Below are 17,705 nucleotides of genomic sequence, written 5' to 3'. Positions count from 1 at the left end.
TTGGTTTTTAAATAAAATATCTAAGTAAATGTCAAATAAGTCTAAATATGTAACAAAATACATTTAAAAAATATATAAAAAAAAGTAGCAAAAAGAAGCAAAAAGAACATGAAACTTTCTTGAACTTCTTCTCCAAACTTCATGCTAGCTCTTCTCTATAATCAATAAGAGCAATTCACATAACATGATTTCAATGGTCCTATTAACAAATTGTACACAACCATCAATATAATGTTAAGAGCTTTAAAAGAAGAAACATATTATAACATTCACTGATAATGAAATTAAAATTGGAGTAGTAATCACTTCATGTTCAAAGTAATCACTAACAAACTGTTTGACATGTAGCCTAAGATAACCCTAAAAAATATAATGGTACATGGGAATATATTTACTATATAGTACGTGGATTTTATTTGAATCACACCATCAGCTTCCTTCAATATCAAATGAACTCCAACACCATATGCATTGCACTCCTTAGAAGATCCCCACCAATCACCAAGCACAACTATGGTTAATTTTCGACATCACTAGTTCTCCGTTGCCAAAAAAATTCAAATGTGATCATCATATCAGCAAAATAAATTTGTTGGTTAATTTACAGTAGTACTCGGTACTCTTTAAATTATTATATGGATTTACTTCATTTCATCTTAGACAATAGAAATATACTTTATTTTATATTTTCAACCATGACTTTGTATTTATTTATTACTACTTTTAATTCTATAGATAACTTGTATATTTCAAAACAACATATAAATAAATCATTACTACCGTGTAACATGACATATTTACACCAAATCTTGAACAATCTCAAAATTTTCAAGCATAAAAGAGGGTTCCAAAATCTAGAGCACATGTTGCAATGCAAAACATAAATGATGGATCCTAATAAAAGATCTATATTTTCATAAATTGAAAATGTAAAAGTAGCATGTAAAGTTAAATATTTGCATATAAAACTATAGTAGGAGTAAAAAAGATCTATACTTTAGAACATGTACCATAAGCATTAAGTACGCAAAGCCTCCTAATAAAAGCAACATGACATCCAAATTCTCCCTTTATACATAAAACCTAAAACATATGATTAATACTTATCAAGAAACCGTTCAATGAAAATAGATATAACTTGCAAATATTATATGAAGTTTGATAAGAATTGTAGAAACTAGTTATGAAATGATAGGATTGACAAAACTTAGTAAACATGAGCCAGTCACCAGATAAAGTTTTGATTCCCAGATAACCATGATCTTAGTCGATCTTGTGCCAAGGCCTACCAACAAGTGAAGCCCCAACTTACTTTGCCTACACGTACCATAAGAGCTTTTGATAATTAAAAATAAAGATGTCATAATAAATATCTGGTGGCTATACAACATGGAATGCTATTTTTATTGACTCAATCGACAACTCCCTTTGTATCGCTTTTCAATTCAAATCTATATTTAGTGTTAATACAACTATAATACAAATACACAAAAAATGAAATAGTAATTATGAAAACTAAACACTGAAAAGAAAAGGCAATTAACGTTCTAGAATGTTTGTGAAGATCCTAGTGAAGAAATTTGAGACGTTTTTCTTCTGAAAGATCTTTGTTAATAGAATTACTTACGTTAGCAAATTCAGTACAAAGGATTAACTCTCGAGGCCTTCCTTCATTAGTCTTGAAAAAAGAATATGATATCATACTAAAAAAGAAAAAAGATTATATGGGTAAGCTATTGAAACATTACCTTTATTAGGTTTAATATAATGGTGGGGTTCCAACATATCTTCGCAAGATTCTGAAAATGAACTCTGGTTGCTTAATAGTTTTGGTCCCTCCTTGACATTAAAAGATTAATGTCAGTTAAGATTACAATGAAACAACATATATTAATTAAAAGAAATTGATTAATCACACATAAATAATACATGGCTTAATATTCAGACGTGAAGTTTATTGTGACCAAAAAGTTGTATAGATCCACAATTTTGTACAACTGGATATCTGAAAAAAAAAAAAAAGTCATTTGTAAGATCCAACATGCACAGTAGATTTTTGTATATATAACAAGAAAAACAATCAAAGTACAATAACGAATGCAATTTATGAAGTAATTAAAAAATATTACATATTTTCGTGTCTCCAAGTAGTCAAATTTATCTAAGTTACAAAATCTGATAGAGCTATCATTTCACTCTTGGAGATGACAACATGTGGCCGAGCCAATTGGCCTTGTTTGTGCAATTAGCAACATGTAGTATGGTCCAAGAAATTTAATGAAACCTAAAAAGATATAAATCACAATAAATTCATGATGTGAAATGTGTATATGTTTGGGATATTTATATACACACCAACAATTCCATAGAAAATGGTGATAAAATTGACCCCCCTATGGATTTATTACCCTCATGGATCCTTCTTATGAGTTCATAACATTCACATTCGGTATAAGTCGATAAGTCCTCATGGATGCTCATCTTAGAAGCCTCTAATCTATCAATTTTCAAGACCTTCCACTATCTACAACTCTTGTCTCTTCTGAACACGTAATATTTCTACCACAAATAAGGGTAAAAGAGGAAAACTGTTAAGATAAAGAACATACATGGTGAGCATGAATATAAAAATACATAAATCTGTCCTGAATAAGGGTAAAAGAGGCACTATGTATGCAAACATGGGTGTGAAAATGAGGATACATATAGTATATTACAATTAAACTGAAAACGAAGAATATATTAGGAATTATCGAAGACATACCATACATGAATTTACTACAACATGTGTGACAAAATGTTCATATCTAATTATAATAAAAGGTAAGGTCTGGCACAATTATATGTTCATGTCGCATGTTACATTTTTGTCTAACTTTATTTTGAACTACGTGTACATGTTCGATACACTAGCATTTTCTTCTAGATGTTCTCAATTCAAATTAAACAATGCTTCTTTCTAGATAAATGTATACGCGTAATGATAACAAAGACATATGATATGCCAAAAACGAAGACTAAGGAATACAAATTTTCTAATGGGGAACTAAAGGCTATTAAAGTGCCATCATTATTGCAAGAAGTCCATACAAGAATATACAGTTGATTTATTATTAAAACAATAATGAACATTATTCACATCGTACATTATCATGATGAAGAGAACATCTGAATAAGTATCCAAAAGGAATGGTTGATTTCTGAAACAATTCAAAAGGGCACATTAGCAGATTAAAGCAAAAATGAAACACAAGTGGTTTAGAGAGTACCGATCGAGTCTCGTAAAGCCTGAATTTTTACAGAAAAGTGAGTGGAGCAGCCACCATGGAGGTTATGGTTCGTCAAGAGGAACATCAGACTCTATTTTTGATGCGGTCATTAGAGCGAAGTACGATGTCGGTTCTTCAAAAGGAGTGGATATATGCTTAAATCTGCCTCCATCGCTATTATTATCGGATGCTTGTCAAATCTAGATCTGAGCCTCCTCCTCAGGGCTCGGTTGGAAAATCAATCAGAAGCGCATTCAACCATTCACGATTACGATTTGGCGCGCAAAAATGTCAAGTACTCTTCTTGGTAGCCATGTATAGCTTATGACATGTACCTTGTTTCGAACCAAGTAAGACGAGGGCGGAGTAGAGCCGATGAAAGAGCAAGTCGATGATGAACGAATTGGGAAGTGAGCTTCTTGATCTTTCCCTCTTTAAAAACTATGCCCTAATTGAAAAAAAAAGAGTAAAAAAATTACACCGATAGAAAATGAGATATTGTCGACTAAAGTGGGAAAAAGGGAAACGGAAATAAGCAGCTTTGTTTTCTTTAGGACTTGAAGTAAAGCAGGTGGTAAATAGAGTGGAAAGAAAAATTAACTAATTAATATCTACAATGTCACAAATTTATTTGATTGATTAATTCATAAAAGAGCATTTAGTGGTATATAATCATTTATTTATATGATATAAAATATATAACTTTTAATGGCATTTTAATCATTATCTCACTAATACATATGGATATTAGTGGCACAAAATATTAAATGTCATTAAATCTATTAATTTTCATAGTGGCATATAAAATATGTCATTAAAAGCATAATATAGTGGCACAAAAAAATTATGCCATTAAAAGTATATGCCACTAAATGTCATTTTATTTGTAGTGCACATTTTTAGGAGCTATAGGTCTATACAACGAAAAAACTACAATTTTTGTCTTCATCATTATAGTTTATGTAACCAAGGAACCTCCGACCAGGATTCTTTAGTGTCCATGTCGTCACAAATTCCAACCGGATCTCCACATCCGCATAGTCTCACATTATTGCTTGAAGACGACAATATCGATTTACCCTAATTTCTCTTCTTCTACTTGTGGGTTTGCGAATATGGGTGTTGGCAGGCCCACTTTATGAAAATAAATTTCATAATATGACATTATAATGTAAAATACTTTTCAAAAAATTAATTCCTAACAAAAGTTGCAATGGATATTGGCTCCGTAGTCAAACTTCCATAGTTTTTATTGTCGTTGCAAATTTCTATAGCTAAATATCTACGGATGTGAACCCCTAAGCAAAACAAGCAACAAAAATAAAATTGCGTAGCACAATTCCATTAGCAAATAGCTATGATTTCTACTTCCACAGCAAAACAACTATGAAATTTTATTTCGTTGATATATTATGTTGCAGATTAACCACCATATTTAATTGTGCAGCATAATTACAATCAAAAGTATTTTCATAAAAAATTTCATTGCAAATTTGCTACGAATGGGTTTTCCATAGAAATATTGGTAGCAATATGCCAACCGATTTCGAGTCGCTAACAATTTCCGTAGCTATTCTTATGTTTGCTACAGATAAATAATTTCGTAGAAAATTAGCTATGGAACAACATTCCATAGCACGATCTATTGTAGAATAACACCCTTCCGTAGCTATTTCAGATTTTTCTTGTAGTGCAAAATCATGTCGAATAAAAAAACGTGGAATTATGACTATTGGAGATATTGGTATATGGTCTTTGGGATCTTGGATTAACATAAACTTCCTCCATGTTTAATAGTTGAATGTCGTTATTCTCACAAAAAGAGGTGCTATCCAATATAAGTGCATCAAACCTATCATTTCTCATCTTTTTTAACGTTGTAGTGGTTGATTTCACCGAACTTATACCATTCACAATATCTTGATCCTTTCTTTGTAGAGCTTGCGAAAATATGTGTATGATCCTCATAATTTTCAACATCTACTGCAAGTGGAACACAAAATCAAATGATCGAAGATATATTCGAATACTACTTGCTTTACTTCGACTAAAACTATTTAGGCATTCATCTTCAATATATTCAAGCATATCAAAACATATGAAAACAAACCAACTGACACGATATAATTTTGTAATGAGAATTCCAACATGTATCTCCAGATCTAGTAAGAGAAAGTTCTTGGTTTAATCCACTTATGGTTTCAATTTCACAAACACACACAACATTCATTAGAACAACTACTATATCAAAAAAAGACTCCAACATTGTGATGCTTTTTTGTAGCTGAGAAAATAACTAGCTGAAGTTGGTGAGCAAAGCAATGAACATAATATACAGATGTATTTTCTTTCATGATTAAAGATTTTAAACCACTAAAATCCGCATTCATATTGCTTGCTCCATCATAACTTTGACCCCTGATATATCGTTCGACTCGTCAACTTCTAAAGGAAAAATGTCATCACCAATTTCTTCAATAAATGATTGAAGTACTTTTTGTGCAAAACAATGAGCAATATCTTTTTGAATACATGGAACCACCATTTGATTGTTTCCCAAACATTTCGTAATGTAACTTAACACTTCCAAGAAATCTCCTCTAAATAAAGACACTTACAACTCATCGTGGCCACGAAAAAGTAACGCACATTTCAATAAACATGTACAAGCATCAATGGATGCATTTAATCAATTTCGACGTTCACTCTTAGCAACTTCATTTTGCTTACGAAGAGCAGTAGCAATTGATTGAGCATTAAGTCTCCACATTCATTACGATGCGATATAGTGGGAACTAGCACATGTTGAGTTTATTATAACAATGGTTCACACAACTCCATTGAAACCTCACAGTTTGTTGCAGTATACAACAAAAGAGCCAAAAATAAAATATTAAAGATATGTAGAATACCCATGACGAGGTAAGGTAGAAGATTGCACAATCCAATTAATGCTAATACAAGGCAACAATTTAAAAACATAGGCATCCAAAGGTATTTGTGGTAAGAGATGAAATGGTGGTCTACATTCGCAAGAAGAAATTTCCATTAGGAACATACAATAAGCTGGTCAACAAAAGTATGGTCCATACAAAATTTTGTCGAAAATTAATGATAAAGCCTATATTGTGGAGTTGCATAAAGCTTTTGCTACCTTAAATTCTACTAGCAAGAGGAAGTTATCCATCCAGTGCAAAGCTTTTGAAGTAACATCAAAGGCTATGTGTGGTAAAGTTGAAGTTTGCACAAGAAGTCTTTTTGCTTAATAAAGAAGAACTGAACCCTAAACTTGAGTTGACTAGATCAAAGAGCAGAAAGTTATTTTCCATTTGAAACGTCCCGATCACAATCCCATGTTCACTTGTCGCACCACCATTAATAATTGCAAGACAAGCCACATCTTTCCCTACTTGTTGCATGGAATTACTTGAGGATATTATCCATTTCTTCCCACCTTGGAGTTTCAAAATGATATCCGGAATCTGCAAACTGGCAAGGGAATGTCCAATACGATTCTTTAAACAAAAAGCAAAGGGTGCCACTGACCTTGCACGGAGGATTCCCAATGTAGCGATTGAAAACATACGAACCACTTGCTTATAAATATCTGCTCTAAGAATGGTGTAAGACTCAATCGTACTAAGCTTGGTGGTGCTTTTTGAAACAACAATGGACATTCCCTTAATGATTATCGATTTGACACCAATAAAATAACCAAAAGAATCAGTATGATTTAGTAACGGAGTATAAGACAGGAAACTTCTTAGATCTACGTCTGAGTTGGGAAGAAGATAATACGGTCCACTCCCAAAGAACATAACCCCTTGAGCAGACGAGGAGCTAGGCAAACATAGAGCAAAAGCTTTTTTAAAAGGTTGGAATAAATAAGCAGGAAATGCATAAGGAGATGAGGAAAACGCCATGACACCACTAACATGCGCAGGGAATGACTCAAACATTGAAGATGGAGCACATGCCGCGGTAGAGTCTGTAACATAGAAATACCGAAAAGTGTTTCCACCGTCACTTCCCCTAAACGTGAACCTGTCATAGTTGAGCAGAGCTTGACCACATGTTCCGTTAACAGGGTTCAATACGTTGACTGGGCATATGCAGTCTTCCACACCAGGTAATGTCGAAGTGTTGGTTAATGGAAGACATGAAGGACTTTCATAAGAATAAGATGTGCGAACATCCGTGCATGCATACTCTTCACAAGAAACTGGGTGAGTGCAACCGAGGCAATTGCTGCTTTCGTCAATCCAACTATTCCAGTCCACAATGCAGTCATGCCATGTGAAAGGAGCGTCTATGTCAATAATGAAGTTTTTATATATGTCTGGTATGTATACCCATACAGCCATCTTCATCTGAATGCTATAGAGTGGTGTAGCTGCATCAGTATGTTTTGTTACTGGTGCAACTTGGGAAGTGAAAGGTTCTACATATTGTGCTATGGCTTCAGGTTCGTGGGAGATGAAGGCTAGAAGGAGAAGAATTAGTTGTAGATGAGGAAGCATGTTTTTATGTTTCCTGAGGGGAATGATTGATTTTATAGAGATATGCAAAGAAGAAATCATTGACCCACACAACTCAAAATCTTGTAGTATAACTATAACAGTATAAGTAATACAACTTGGCGAAGAGTTGAATGTATGGTTGTTACTTGTAATAAAAGAAGGCTTAGTTTGATTTTAAAAACTAACTTAACTTTATGTGAAAACAAATCAAGATCATCGACTTAGTCGTTGTGGCCCATAATAAAAGATTTTTAATTAAATAGTTTAATTGCTGTCTTGAACAAATCCTTGACAAAATAGAGATTTACAAAATTCACATAATGTGTATAAAAGTTGTAATAGTTACATTCAATCTCCAAAATAAGAAATGATAATAATTCAATGGCATTATGTCAAGTGAAAATAGCAAATAAAACAAAGTATTGCTTGTGAGAGTCAAGTATTTCAACCACCAGAAAAAAAAAACTAGAAGATTATTTCATGAAAATATGGTAAAAGATAAGAAAAATTATTTGCATTCAATGGTACCATTGGCTTTTTTTTCATGAGACAACTGGTTGGTATATCGAACTATTACGGCATGTATTCTAGTTAAAGGTACATAACGCGTACGGATTATCAAACCAATGATCCGAATTCCATAGTTTGTTTCGGAACTGTTGGACAAATCGATTTGGGACCGGTTTGAAACCGGATGAATTAGATACAAACCGGAATGGGTAAAACCCGTTTGGGTAAGTTCAATTGTAAAAATAAAAAATGTTAATAATGGAGGAATGATTTTCAACCAATCATTTATTTTTACCGCAAAAGCCTCCAATGTACCATAGAAAATGAGAAAAGAACATACGTGCGTTTTCCAACAAAACATATTTCCTTAAAGCATACTAAATCAATATGTTTTAATAGTTTTTATCTTATTTTTAGTAAACATTTTGATATCAACGAAATTAATCGACGTTGAGTTCCAACCGAGGATGCCGAAAGCATTTAACATCATAAATATGCCTAGAATAATTTTTAATTCCTGAGACATTTGGTGGTGTTTTTTTTGAAGTTTTGATAACTTTTACGAGTGCGTTGCTTTTAAAGTTGATTTACATTAATGTTAGACATATTGTGGTGAATTCTTTCATGTGTGGTTTATTTTTCTTGTGTTGGCTTATTAATTTATATATAATAATTTATATCTATGGAAATTTTCTTTTAACTATCTATTAGTTTCTTCTATTGTGTTTTTGGATTACAAGTTTTTAGTATAGTTGGTTATTTATTAAGGGTTGTGTTGCTTTCTGAAAAACTAAAAAAATTAATGTTAAAATCAAATTTGATGATTTTTCTAACAAAAAATTAGTTTCATGTGAGAATCTGTCACACCCCCGAATCAGACGACGGAAACGTCTGAGGGTTCGTGTGACTTAAATTGAAATATCATCACAATGAATATCATGAAACATAACATAAACATCACCATGCATTAATACATTACAACTGACATTGTTCACATCAAGTACATTGATTAAATATTACATATCCATAAAATAAATTGTTTGAGAGTCACAAAACATAACATCCTAACATACTTGGTAATTTTTTTCAGCTTATCTGTTATCTGAGTATACAAGTTATTTTGAAAACGGTCAACATATATAATGTTGGTGAGTTCATAAGCAGGTTTGATATGAAAATGTTCTGTATATTTTGTAAAACCCAAAAAATCCGATATTTTCTGAAACGATAATTGTTTACGAAATAGGTGTGATGATGCATAAGTATATGCGTGAATGATTTCAAATGTGTAAATGTGATATGTTTCTCATAATAAATTATTGTATTATAATTGTTGGAAGTAAAAGTGAATAATGTTGTTACCCCGGAAAACCCGATGTTTTTCGACGTAAATAGTATGATCTTTTTGTATTATTGTATCGTCACAATCGAATGAATATGATTCTCCATGATTACATAGATGGTATTGGATCTCTATGTGAGTCATTATAACCATGCATAATAATGACTAATTTGTCTGTCTTGTCATTCTTGCGAATGTCGGTATTGAATTAAAGATTTTGTCACCCTAGACTGGCAAAGTCTAACTGTAGCGAATAGCTTAGGTGTGGGGGGTCTCCCCAGTATAGATCTATACACAAACTCTCGCTCTCCCTCAAGGAGACTTTGATTATAACTACAGACTACGACCGACACTTATTGGTGTCGTCCGTTATTACTCACTAAATCCAAATGAAATTTAATACCTTTGTTTAACGACCTAATTTATGTTTACTTGAATAAAAGGTAAGCCTAACAGACGAAGAGGAAAGGACTACGAGGGCCCACTAATCACGTATGTTATTATAGGTTGTCGAGTATGCGACGAACACGTTAGTCCATCACGCATATGATTGATTTGGACCTTACTAGCAATGCAAAGGGACCACTACGGCTAAATAGCACGTAAAAGTCATCGAGGGTCCATTAGGCATGTAATTGGGTCACCTGAGGCCCAATAAACACGTGGAATTATATTGGGCCGAATAATCATGATATTAACCACAAAGACCCAATAGCACAAATAGAAGGTATTTGAGCCCAACCATTGAATCGCTTATGTTTTATCGAGTTTAAGTTCGTATTGTTGGTATTTGTTGTATGCTAAATGTTTATTCACAATGTTTAAAACAATATCTCAATGTTTAAATTATAACGAAGCTATATATATATATATATATATATATATATATATATATATATATATATATATATATAGGTTTAGGTTCAATGGAAAATATTTAATTAGGGCAATATATGCTGGAACCAATGATCAAGTGACACGTGTCCATTTCTTTATTCATAAGCAATGTATTATGGAAGTTATTTATGTAGTTATTCCAAAGTGATGTGTTGTCATTCTTTTATTGGTTCCAACATGTGTTGCCCTAATTCTTTATTTTCCATATAACCTTTCCCTATATATATATATATATATATATATATATATATATATATATATATATATATATATATATATATATATATATAAATCATAAGTTATAAGCTTGATATTTTAACCCAAACATTCAAAACTGTTTATTTGGCCCAAAAACATTTAGATTGACCATTTTGGCCCTTTTTCTTAAAAAATGGCACTTTTAGTCCCCTTTTATGAAAATTGACATTTTTGGTCCTTAAACCATTTTTCTTGACATTTTCCACCTAAACATTATTTGAATAGTAATTTCAGTCCAAAACTATTGCATTTGTCATTTCCAGCCTTTATTTGTAAAAAGTTTACATTTTTGGCCCAATTTTCCTAAGTTTTACAATTTTGACCCCAAAATCAAAAACTTTGCATTTTTAGTCCAATTTGGTAATAAAATCATTTCAACCCCTGAAATAGTTTGTTTACGTTTTAGACTCATGGTTTGTTAAGTTTTACATTTCAGCCCCTCAAAACTTCATTTTTTTCGCAACCATGGGCCCAAAAACTCGTAAGGCCCAATTTAAAGCCCACTAAGCTAAAATTTATGTTTTTGACCCTTTGAAAAGTATTGGTTTCATAAAAATCAGCTTTTATACAAATAAACTCCTTATAACCCCCATAAAACCGATAATTTACAATTTACACCCAATATTTGTTATTTTTGCAAAAATGACACTTGTAAGATTCTTTGGTTTTGTTTTTCACTTTTTAAACTTAAGGACCCTTAGATATATGATGTATGTTGTTTATTATGTTTTTGTTTATGGTTCTTTCACCCTTTTTGCTATAGATCTCAAAATATCTCAAATATTTCATATTATCACAACCAAAAACTAAAGAAATAACACATAACATGCAAACACACATAGATCATCACATAATACTTGTATTCTCCCCCCAAAATAAGTAAAACCCAAAAAAGGGGGTATGAACTCACCTTTCTTAGTTGTTTTGGTTTAGAAGAAGATGTAAAGAAGATTTTTGGTCGTAGCAACACCTTGATATGGATCTCGAGCTTATAGAGCTTCTAAGGTGTGATCATGGAATAAAATTATGTATGGAGGATTTCTTGGTGTTAAAATGAAAGAAGGTGTTGGTTTTTGATAATAACTTACCAATAATAGTGATTGTGGTGAAAAATCCCCTTGGAAACACTCAAAAGCTCGAAATTTTGAGGAAATGAAGAAGGAGTTGCTCTTGAAAACTTGAGAGAGTTTTGGAGGAACTTTGAAGCTGTGTGTGTGTGTGTTTTCCTCTTACTCTCGACCGAAGAAGAAAAAGAGATGGGGGGGGGGGAAACAGTTAAAGTGATGGGTGTATAGATGCATGAGAAATGCATGGTTATTTATTGTGTAATAAAGAGGTGGCAACATAAGTCAACTCTCTTAATCTCTTTTTTTATATAGATATATATAGTTGGGCCGAGAGGGAGAAAGGAGAGAAGTGGTTTGGGCCTTTAGTGCTTGATTCCGATAATATGAAGCCCAAATTTATGATTTTTAGCCCATTAGGCCCTTAGGTGGGTTTACGGCCCAATCTTGTATAAAAGCATGGATTTGTGGCCCATTAAGATAAATTTGATTTGTTACGACCCAACAAGGCCCATTAAGGCAAACCAATTCATTTGGGTCCATTATGGCCCAAAATGTTATGTTTCATAAAAGTGGGTCCAATTAGGGACCATTTATGGATCCTAAGCCCAAAATAGTTAGATTGGAGGCTTATTGGTCCATTAGGCCCAATGAGGAAATCCTAGTCCATAATGGACTTATACCGGGATTTTTAGGGTTTCCAATCTTTTGTTGACCATTTAAAGTGTTTGTATAGAGTGTTTGATGGAATTTTGTTGTAAATGAATAAACATCATGCATACTTTCAAGTTTTAGCCATAAATGTTACTCTTGTTGATGGTTAAAAAAACCTTAGAATTCCTAGTTGTGACAGAATCTTTTGTTGAATTAATGAGCATGTATACAGTTGTTTATGTTCAAATCAGACATATGAAAAGTGTGTACTTTTAAAATTGTTAAAGTTCATTCCATCACATCACACAAGGGTTTAAGCTTTTGATATCGAACAATTGTTTCTTGTAATTTTTTAGAGTATATTATTTATTTCACTTTTATTCATGTGAAACACACACATACATGACTACTAAATCACATGGTCTACATTACAAAATGTAACATTTTTGATGAAATAATATGTGTGCAATTAGGACCGTAGATAAGGGAAACGAAAATTGTGATGATTCCTAAAACGCGATACATATAGAAAAAGGTATGTCGTTTATATGAATATATATTTGCATTTATAATATATGACTATTTATCAAAATAACATATTTGTATAAAATGAAAAAAGATACAATAGAAACTATTATGCATGAAAAAGTGAGAAAAACAAAATGAGAATGATAGCTAACGGTGAAGGATGTAGTCAACCGACAACACTCACAAGTTGCACTACAATGGAGACAAATGAAACAAATATCAACGAAGATTCCTTTGTGAGTGTTATAAGTGTAGCTCAAAGGATGAGTACTTATAATAAAGAATATTATCAATGAAGAAAGGAACGAACTATGATGACAAAAAGAAGAGGATACGCCTTTCAGGAGGATCCATATGATTTTGTTTACGAAAACATCCGTATTGAACATTGCATATTAAAGGCTCAAAACCCATGTGTTTATTATGGAGCAAAGCGACTACAATATGAATTCCTTACCTTTTGTTGCATGAGTGGGAAGACAAAACTAGCATACTCCCTATTCCCACAGAATTTCACCAACTCTTCACAAGGCAAGAGCAGTTAGAAGAAATCTTCAGGTACAATATAAGGGCGTATAACTCAAACTTTTATTTCACATAAATGTGTGTAAATGTGGATAAAGAATTGACTAATATGACTTCTGGAGTTTACACTTTTTTCGCACGGAACACTCTATCATAATATCGATCAGTTAATTTCAAGGGATGGAAAATCAAGGTATTTACAGTTGTACTTTTATGATGGTGAAGCTGTAATATCACAGAGATCCTCCTGGAAGAATGTTGATAGAGAATCATTCAAAAACTAACATGTATTCATGCTTAGAATTCATATGTTAGAACATTTAAACGTCTTTCTGATCTAGGACCGCTTGATAATTATAGAGTGACTTTGAATGCATCAGTGGAACTTAACCAAAGGGTGTACAATAAGCCGACCACATCTGAGGTGTGAATATTAACATTTATCTTTGTTCTTTTTAAAATTAAATGTGTCATATTTATTATTATACATATCATCTTAATAACCCTATTGAACTACGCCTTTGCATAGGTTGTTGGTATTTGGGTTCAAGGAAATGACAACATCATTGCATATAAAAAAAAAGTATTATTGTCTATGGGAGGTCTAACTATAGTACTGAAATTTAACATCACTTTGGTTGTTATGATCCTTTGTCGTATCCTTTATTCTTTCCCAATGGCGAGTCTGGATGACATCCTAAAATACCAAGATATGAGGTTGCCATGGTTGAAACTCATAGTGACAATGAAGAGAATGATGAAGGTTCAGAAGGTACGCCTTTAACATTCTTTTACATATTTAAAACATATAACTAATACTGCCTTAAATATATGGATATTAAATTTATATTTTTCACATAAATTTTGATATCACAGAATCTACTTTTAAAAAAAAAAGCAGAAATACTGTAAGTATGCGGGAGTACATTTGTTACAAGTCCCAGATACGGTCGAATGATAATGTAATTTTGATGGGAGGGAGATTGTTCCAGCAGTTTGTAGTAGATACCTATATAAAGATTGAGACTACACATTTGGTTTTTGTTGAAAAGAACCAAACCAAAATTTGAGTCGATTTTGTAACACCCAAAGTTTTGAAGGCCAAGAAAGGAAAGAAAACCCTAACTTTAAGGGGAGACTCGGTGAGTCCAAGGAGGAACCCGGCGAGTCCGAGCGGGATCCGGGTCGAGGAGTAAGTGACCGACTCAGCGAGTCGGCCAAGGAGACTCGGCGAGTCAGGTATGTTCGAGGAAAACCCTAAATTCGGGACTTGGAGCCTATTTAAGCGCCTCATTCTCTTCCTTAGGGTTCCTTTACTGCCTCTTTAACCCAGAATGCCAAACCCTAGCCGCCATATCCATTGATTGAGCCAATTGTTGTCTTGAAGAGTGCATTAAAGCTTGGAGAAGGAAGAAGGATCTTGAAGGTGCAAGGAGGGGGGGCTATAGATCTGGGATTAGGAAGATATTTCTGAACATCTTAAGGTATTAAGTCGTTTCCCTTATCTCCTAGTAATCAGATAGGGATCAGGAATGGGTAGTGGATGAGAATGATAGGGAGTTTTCCTGTATAGCCCTAGAGAGGTGAGACCTTGGGAGAGGCCGCTCCAGGATATGGTTGGGTGAGACCCGTGGGTGAGGCCCGAGCGAGAGTTATTAGACTAGTGGGGCTAGAAGGATAGAGGCGGGTGGGACCCATGGGCGAGGCCCGTGAGTTTTAGCAGCACAGGTGAGACCTAGTAGGGACCTTAGTGTCAAGTTACGGGATCGGGGATCCCAAGTTTGTAGTGCCTGAATGGCAGAATAGATTGAGCAGTTATAGGTGGTCGAAGTTTCTTCGGAAGTCGCTGGGAGCGACTAGTGGTGGTGTTAGGACTAGCTACCGGTGGGAGCCAGTAATCCAAATATTGGTAGATTGGTAGAGACCAGGGTGGTCTCAGTTCATCCGGAAGGCAGATAAGGAATAGCAGAATTTTCAGTCAGTAGTACTGCAGGTAATCAGTGTATGGTGGAATTTAGTTAGTTGGATCGTGGGGTGCTCGGCACCAAGTTATGACAGAGAGGAGTGTCAGTGGTTACTAGCGGTGATGACCCATACTGGAAGTAGCGGGAATAACAGATTGGTGAAGATAGGATCTTCACAGTGACAGAGGAAATAGTTGGTTATGGAGCATCGCCTTGGGAAGGCAAGGGAATCGCATAAGGAAAGAAGGGGTGAACCCCTATAGGTTCAGTGCAGTACTCGGTGAGTACCAGAAGGATTGTCAGTGAGTAAGTTGTGTTTCCAGGATGTTCAGGGTCAGGGTGACCCGAGTTTATTATCCGCAAGGATTAGTGTTAGCCGGAATGACCGGGTGGAAGACCAACGAAGGTAGGCAGCTGGTGTTGGGATAATTGGTGGGTATTGGAGGCAGATCGCAGGCGGTGGGCCATAGCAAACTTCGAGGATGAAGTTTAGTTTAAGTGGGGGAGATTTGTAACACCCAAAGTTTTGAAGGCCAAGAAAGGAAAGAAAACCCTAACTTTAAGGGGAGACTCGGCGAGTCCAAGGAGGAACTCGGCAAGTCCGAGCGGGATCTGGGTCGAGGAGTAAGTGACCGTCTCAGCGAGTCAGGTATGTTCGAGGAAAACCCTAAATTCGGGACTTGGAGCCTATTTAAGCGCCTCATTCTCTTCCCTAGGGTTCCTTTACCCTCTTTAACCCAGAATGCCAAACCCTAGCCGCCATATCCATTGACTGAGCCAATTGTTGTCTTGAAGAGTGCATTAAAGCTTGAAGAAGGAAGAAGGATCTTGAAGGTGCAAGGAGGGGAAGGCTATAGATCTGGGATTGGGAAGATATTTCTGAACATCTTAAGGTATTAAGTCGTTTCCCTTCCTTTAGATCTATTTTGGTTGTGAGTTTTGGGGCTGTTAGCCATGAGTAGTGATCCTTTTGAGTTAGAAGCCGGATCTGGAGTTGCTACTTCAGATCTAAGCATATTTTGGTCTTGGAAAGCATAAAGTATCAGCCCTTGAGTTGATTATGGAGCCTCTTTTCCTTAAACCCTAGTTTATGGTGTAATTAGCCTAGATCTCCTTCTCTACACGTAAAGTTTGCAACTTTACGTGAGGAATGGGCTTGGGAAGGGTAGATCTATAGTTTGGAGTCCATGCATGACTCAAAAGTCCTCTGCATGTATGTAGATCTGAATGGACTCAGCGAGTCCTTTGAGTGGACTCGGCGAGTAGCATGAAGATGAGGAAGAACTCGACGAGTGGGATGAACAGCTCGTCGAGTCAGATGAAGTTGGGAAGGAGCTCGGTGAGTTGGATGAATAACTCGGCGAGTCTGTTGAAGGATGTCTTGGACTCGACGAGTCTGTTCTTGGACTCGGCGAGTCAGGTCGCAAAACCCCAAACTCTTCGAGTTGAGACTCGAATCAGTGAGTCGAATGGATACTCGGTGAGTTGGACAGGTCAGGACTCGGAAGTCGGTAGACTCGGTGAGTCATGGACTGACTCGGTGAGTCGAGTCGCGAATAGAAGGACTCTGAACATATGAACTCGGCGAGTCAATAGGGTGACTCGGCGAGTAGGGTTGACCTGGAAGGATGACTTTGACCAGGACTTTGACTTTGACCGGAGTTAACTTGGTTATCTTTCGGGGGTCAGTTAGACTAAGTGTAGCATTGATATTGGTAGCTCGAGGAGCTAGTGGAGCAGGAGTTTAGAGAGTTGCCGGTCAGCAGCTAGTGGAATCATCAGCAAGTTCAGCCAGTGCAGGTGAGTTTCCATTTTATGTGAAGGGGTCTACGGCGACAATGTCATCCCATGTAGTTATATGAGTAGAAGACCCGGGGGTTAGCCCTAGGCACAGTATGCTAGTATGATATTCAGGACGAGGTCCAGTGATAGCGGGCGGGTGCCCAAGGAATGGTTTATGTGATAGTTTATACTTGTTGTCTGTGTGATACTTGTATGTGCCTGGTAGGGAGGTGAGTGTGGGCGAGGTCCCGTATCTCACCAATAGAAGAGTGTGGATGGTGTTCCACATCTCATTAGCAGCAGATCAGGGGTGAGGCCCAAGTTAGGGAAAGAGTGAGTGTGGGCTGGGCCCGTATCTCACTATCAGTAGGAGCATGGACGGGGTTCCATGA

General features: G+C 35.2%; 1 protein-coding gene and 1 long non-coding RNA gene across 5 annotated transcripts; both read right to left on the bottom strand.

The window, feature by feature from the left end:
* Positions 1-242: 242 nt before the first annotated feature.
* Positions 243-3,784, bottom strand: LOC145093726 (uncharacterized). 4 transcript variants are annotated; one of them, XR_013703034.1, is made up of 6 exons: positions 3,270-3,784; positions 3,147-3,200; positions 2,409-2,559; positions 2,130-2,284; positions 1,930-2,005; positions 243-1,839 (listed from the first exon to the last, which is right to left on the bottom strand). It is a non-coding gene; the product is annotated as an uncharacterized LOC145093726 (long non-coding RNA). The 4 variants fall into 4 exon arrangements; XR_013703033.1 differs by having other exon boundaries at positions 2,130-2,559; XR_013703032.1 differs by lacking the exons at positions 2,130-2,284; positions 2,409-2,559 and having other exon boundaries at positions 243-1,317; positions 1,749-1,839; positions 3,270-3,781.
* A 2,408-nt stretch (positions 3,785-6,192) lies between these two features.
* On the bottom strand, positions 6,193-7,824 carry LOC145094834 (chitinase CLP-like). Its single transcript, XM_079032853.1, has one exon. It carries the CDS (start codon positions 7,787-7,789, stop codon positions 6,482-6,484), a length of 1,308 nt encoding a protein of 435 aa, XP_078888979.1. The 5' UTR covers positions 7,790-7,824; the 3' UTR covers positions 6,193-6,481.
* Positions 7,825-17,705: the final 9,881 nt, after the last annotated feature.

This window comes from Lactuca serriola, chromosome 3 (assembly GCF_051521515.1).
Source record: "Lactuca serriola cultivar US96UC23 chromosome 3, Lser_US96UC23_V15, whole genome shotgun sequence".
Classification (NCBI taxonomy): Eukaryota; Viridiplantae; Streptophyta; class Magnoliopsida; order Asterales; family Asteraceae; genus Lactuca; species Lactuca serriola.
Note: the sequence above shows the minus strand (reverse complement) of the source record. Positions and strands in the feature narration are given on the sequence as shown.

What these genes read in the sequence shown, in the direction of transcription:
- LOC145094834 (XM_079032853.1), bottom strand. Translation starts at nt 7,789, where the DNA reads ATGCTTCCTCATCTACAACTAATTCTTCTCCTTCTAGCCTTCATCTCC.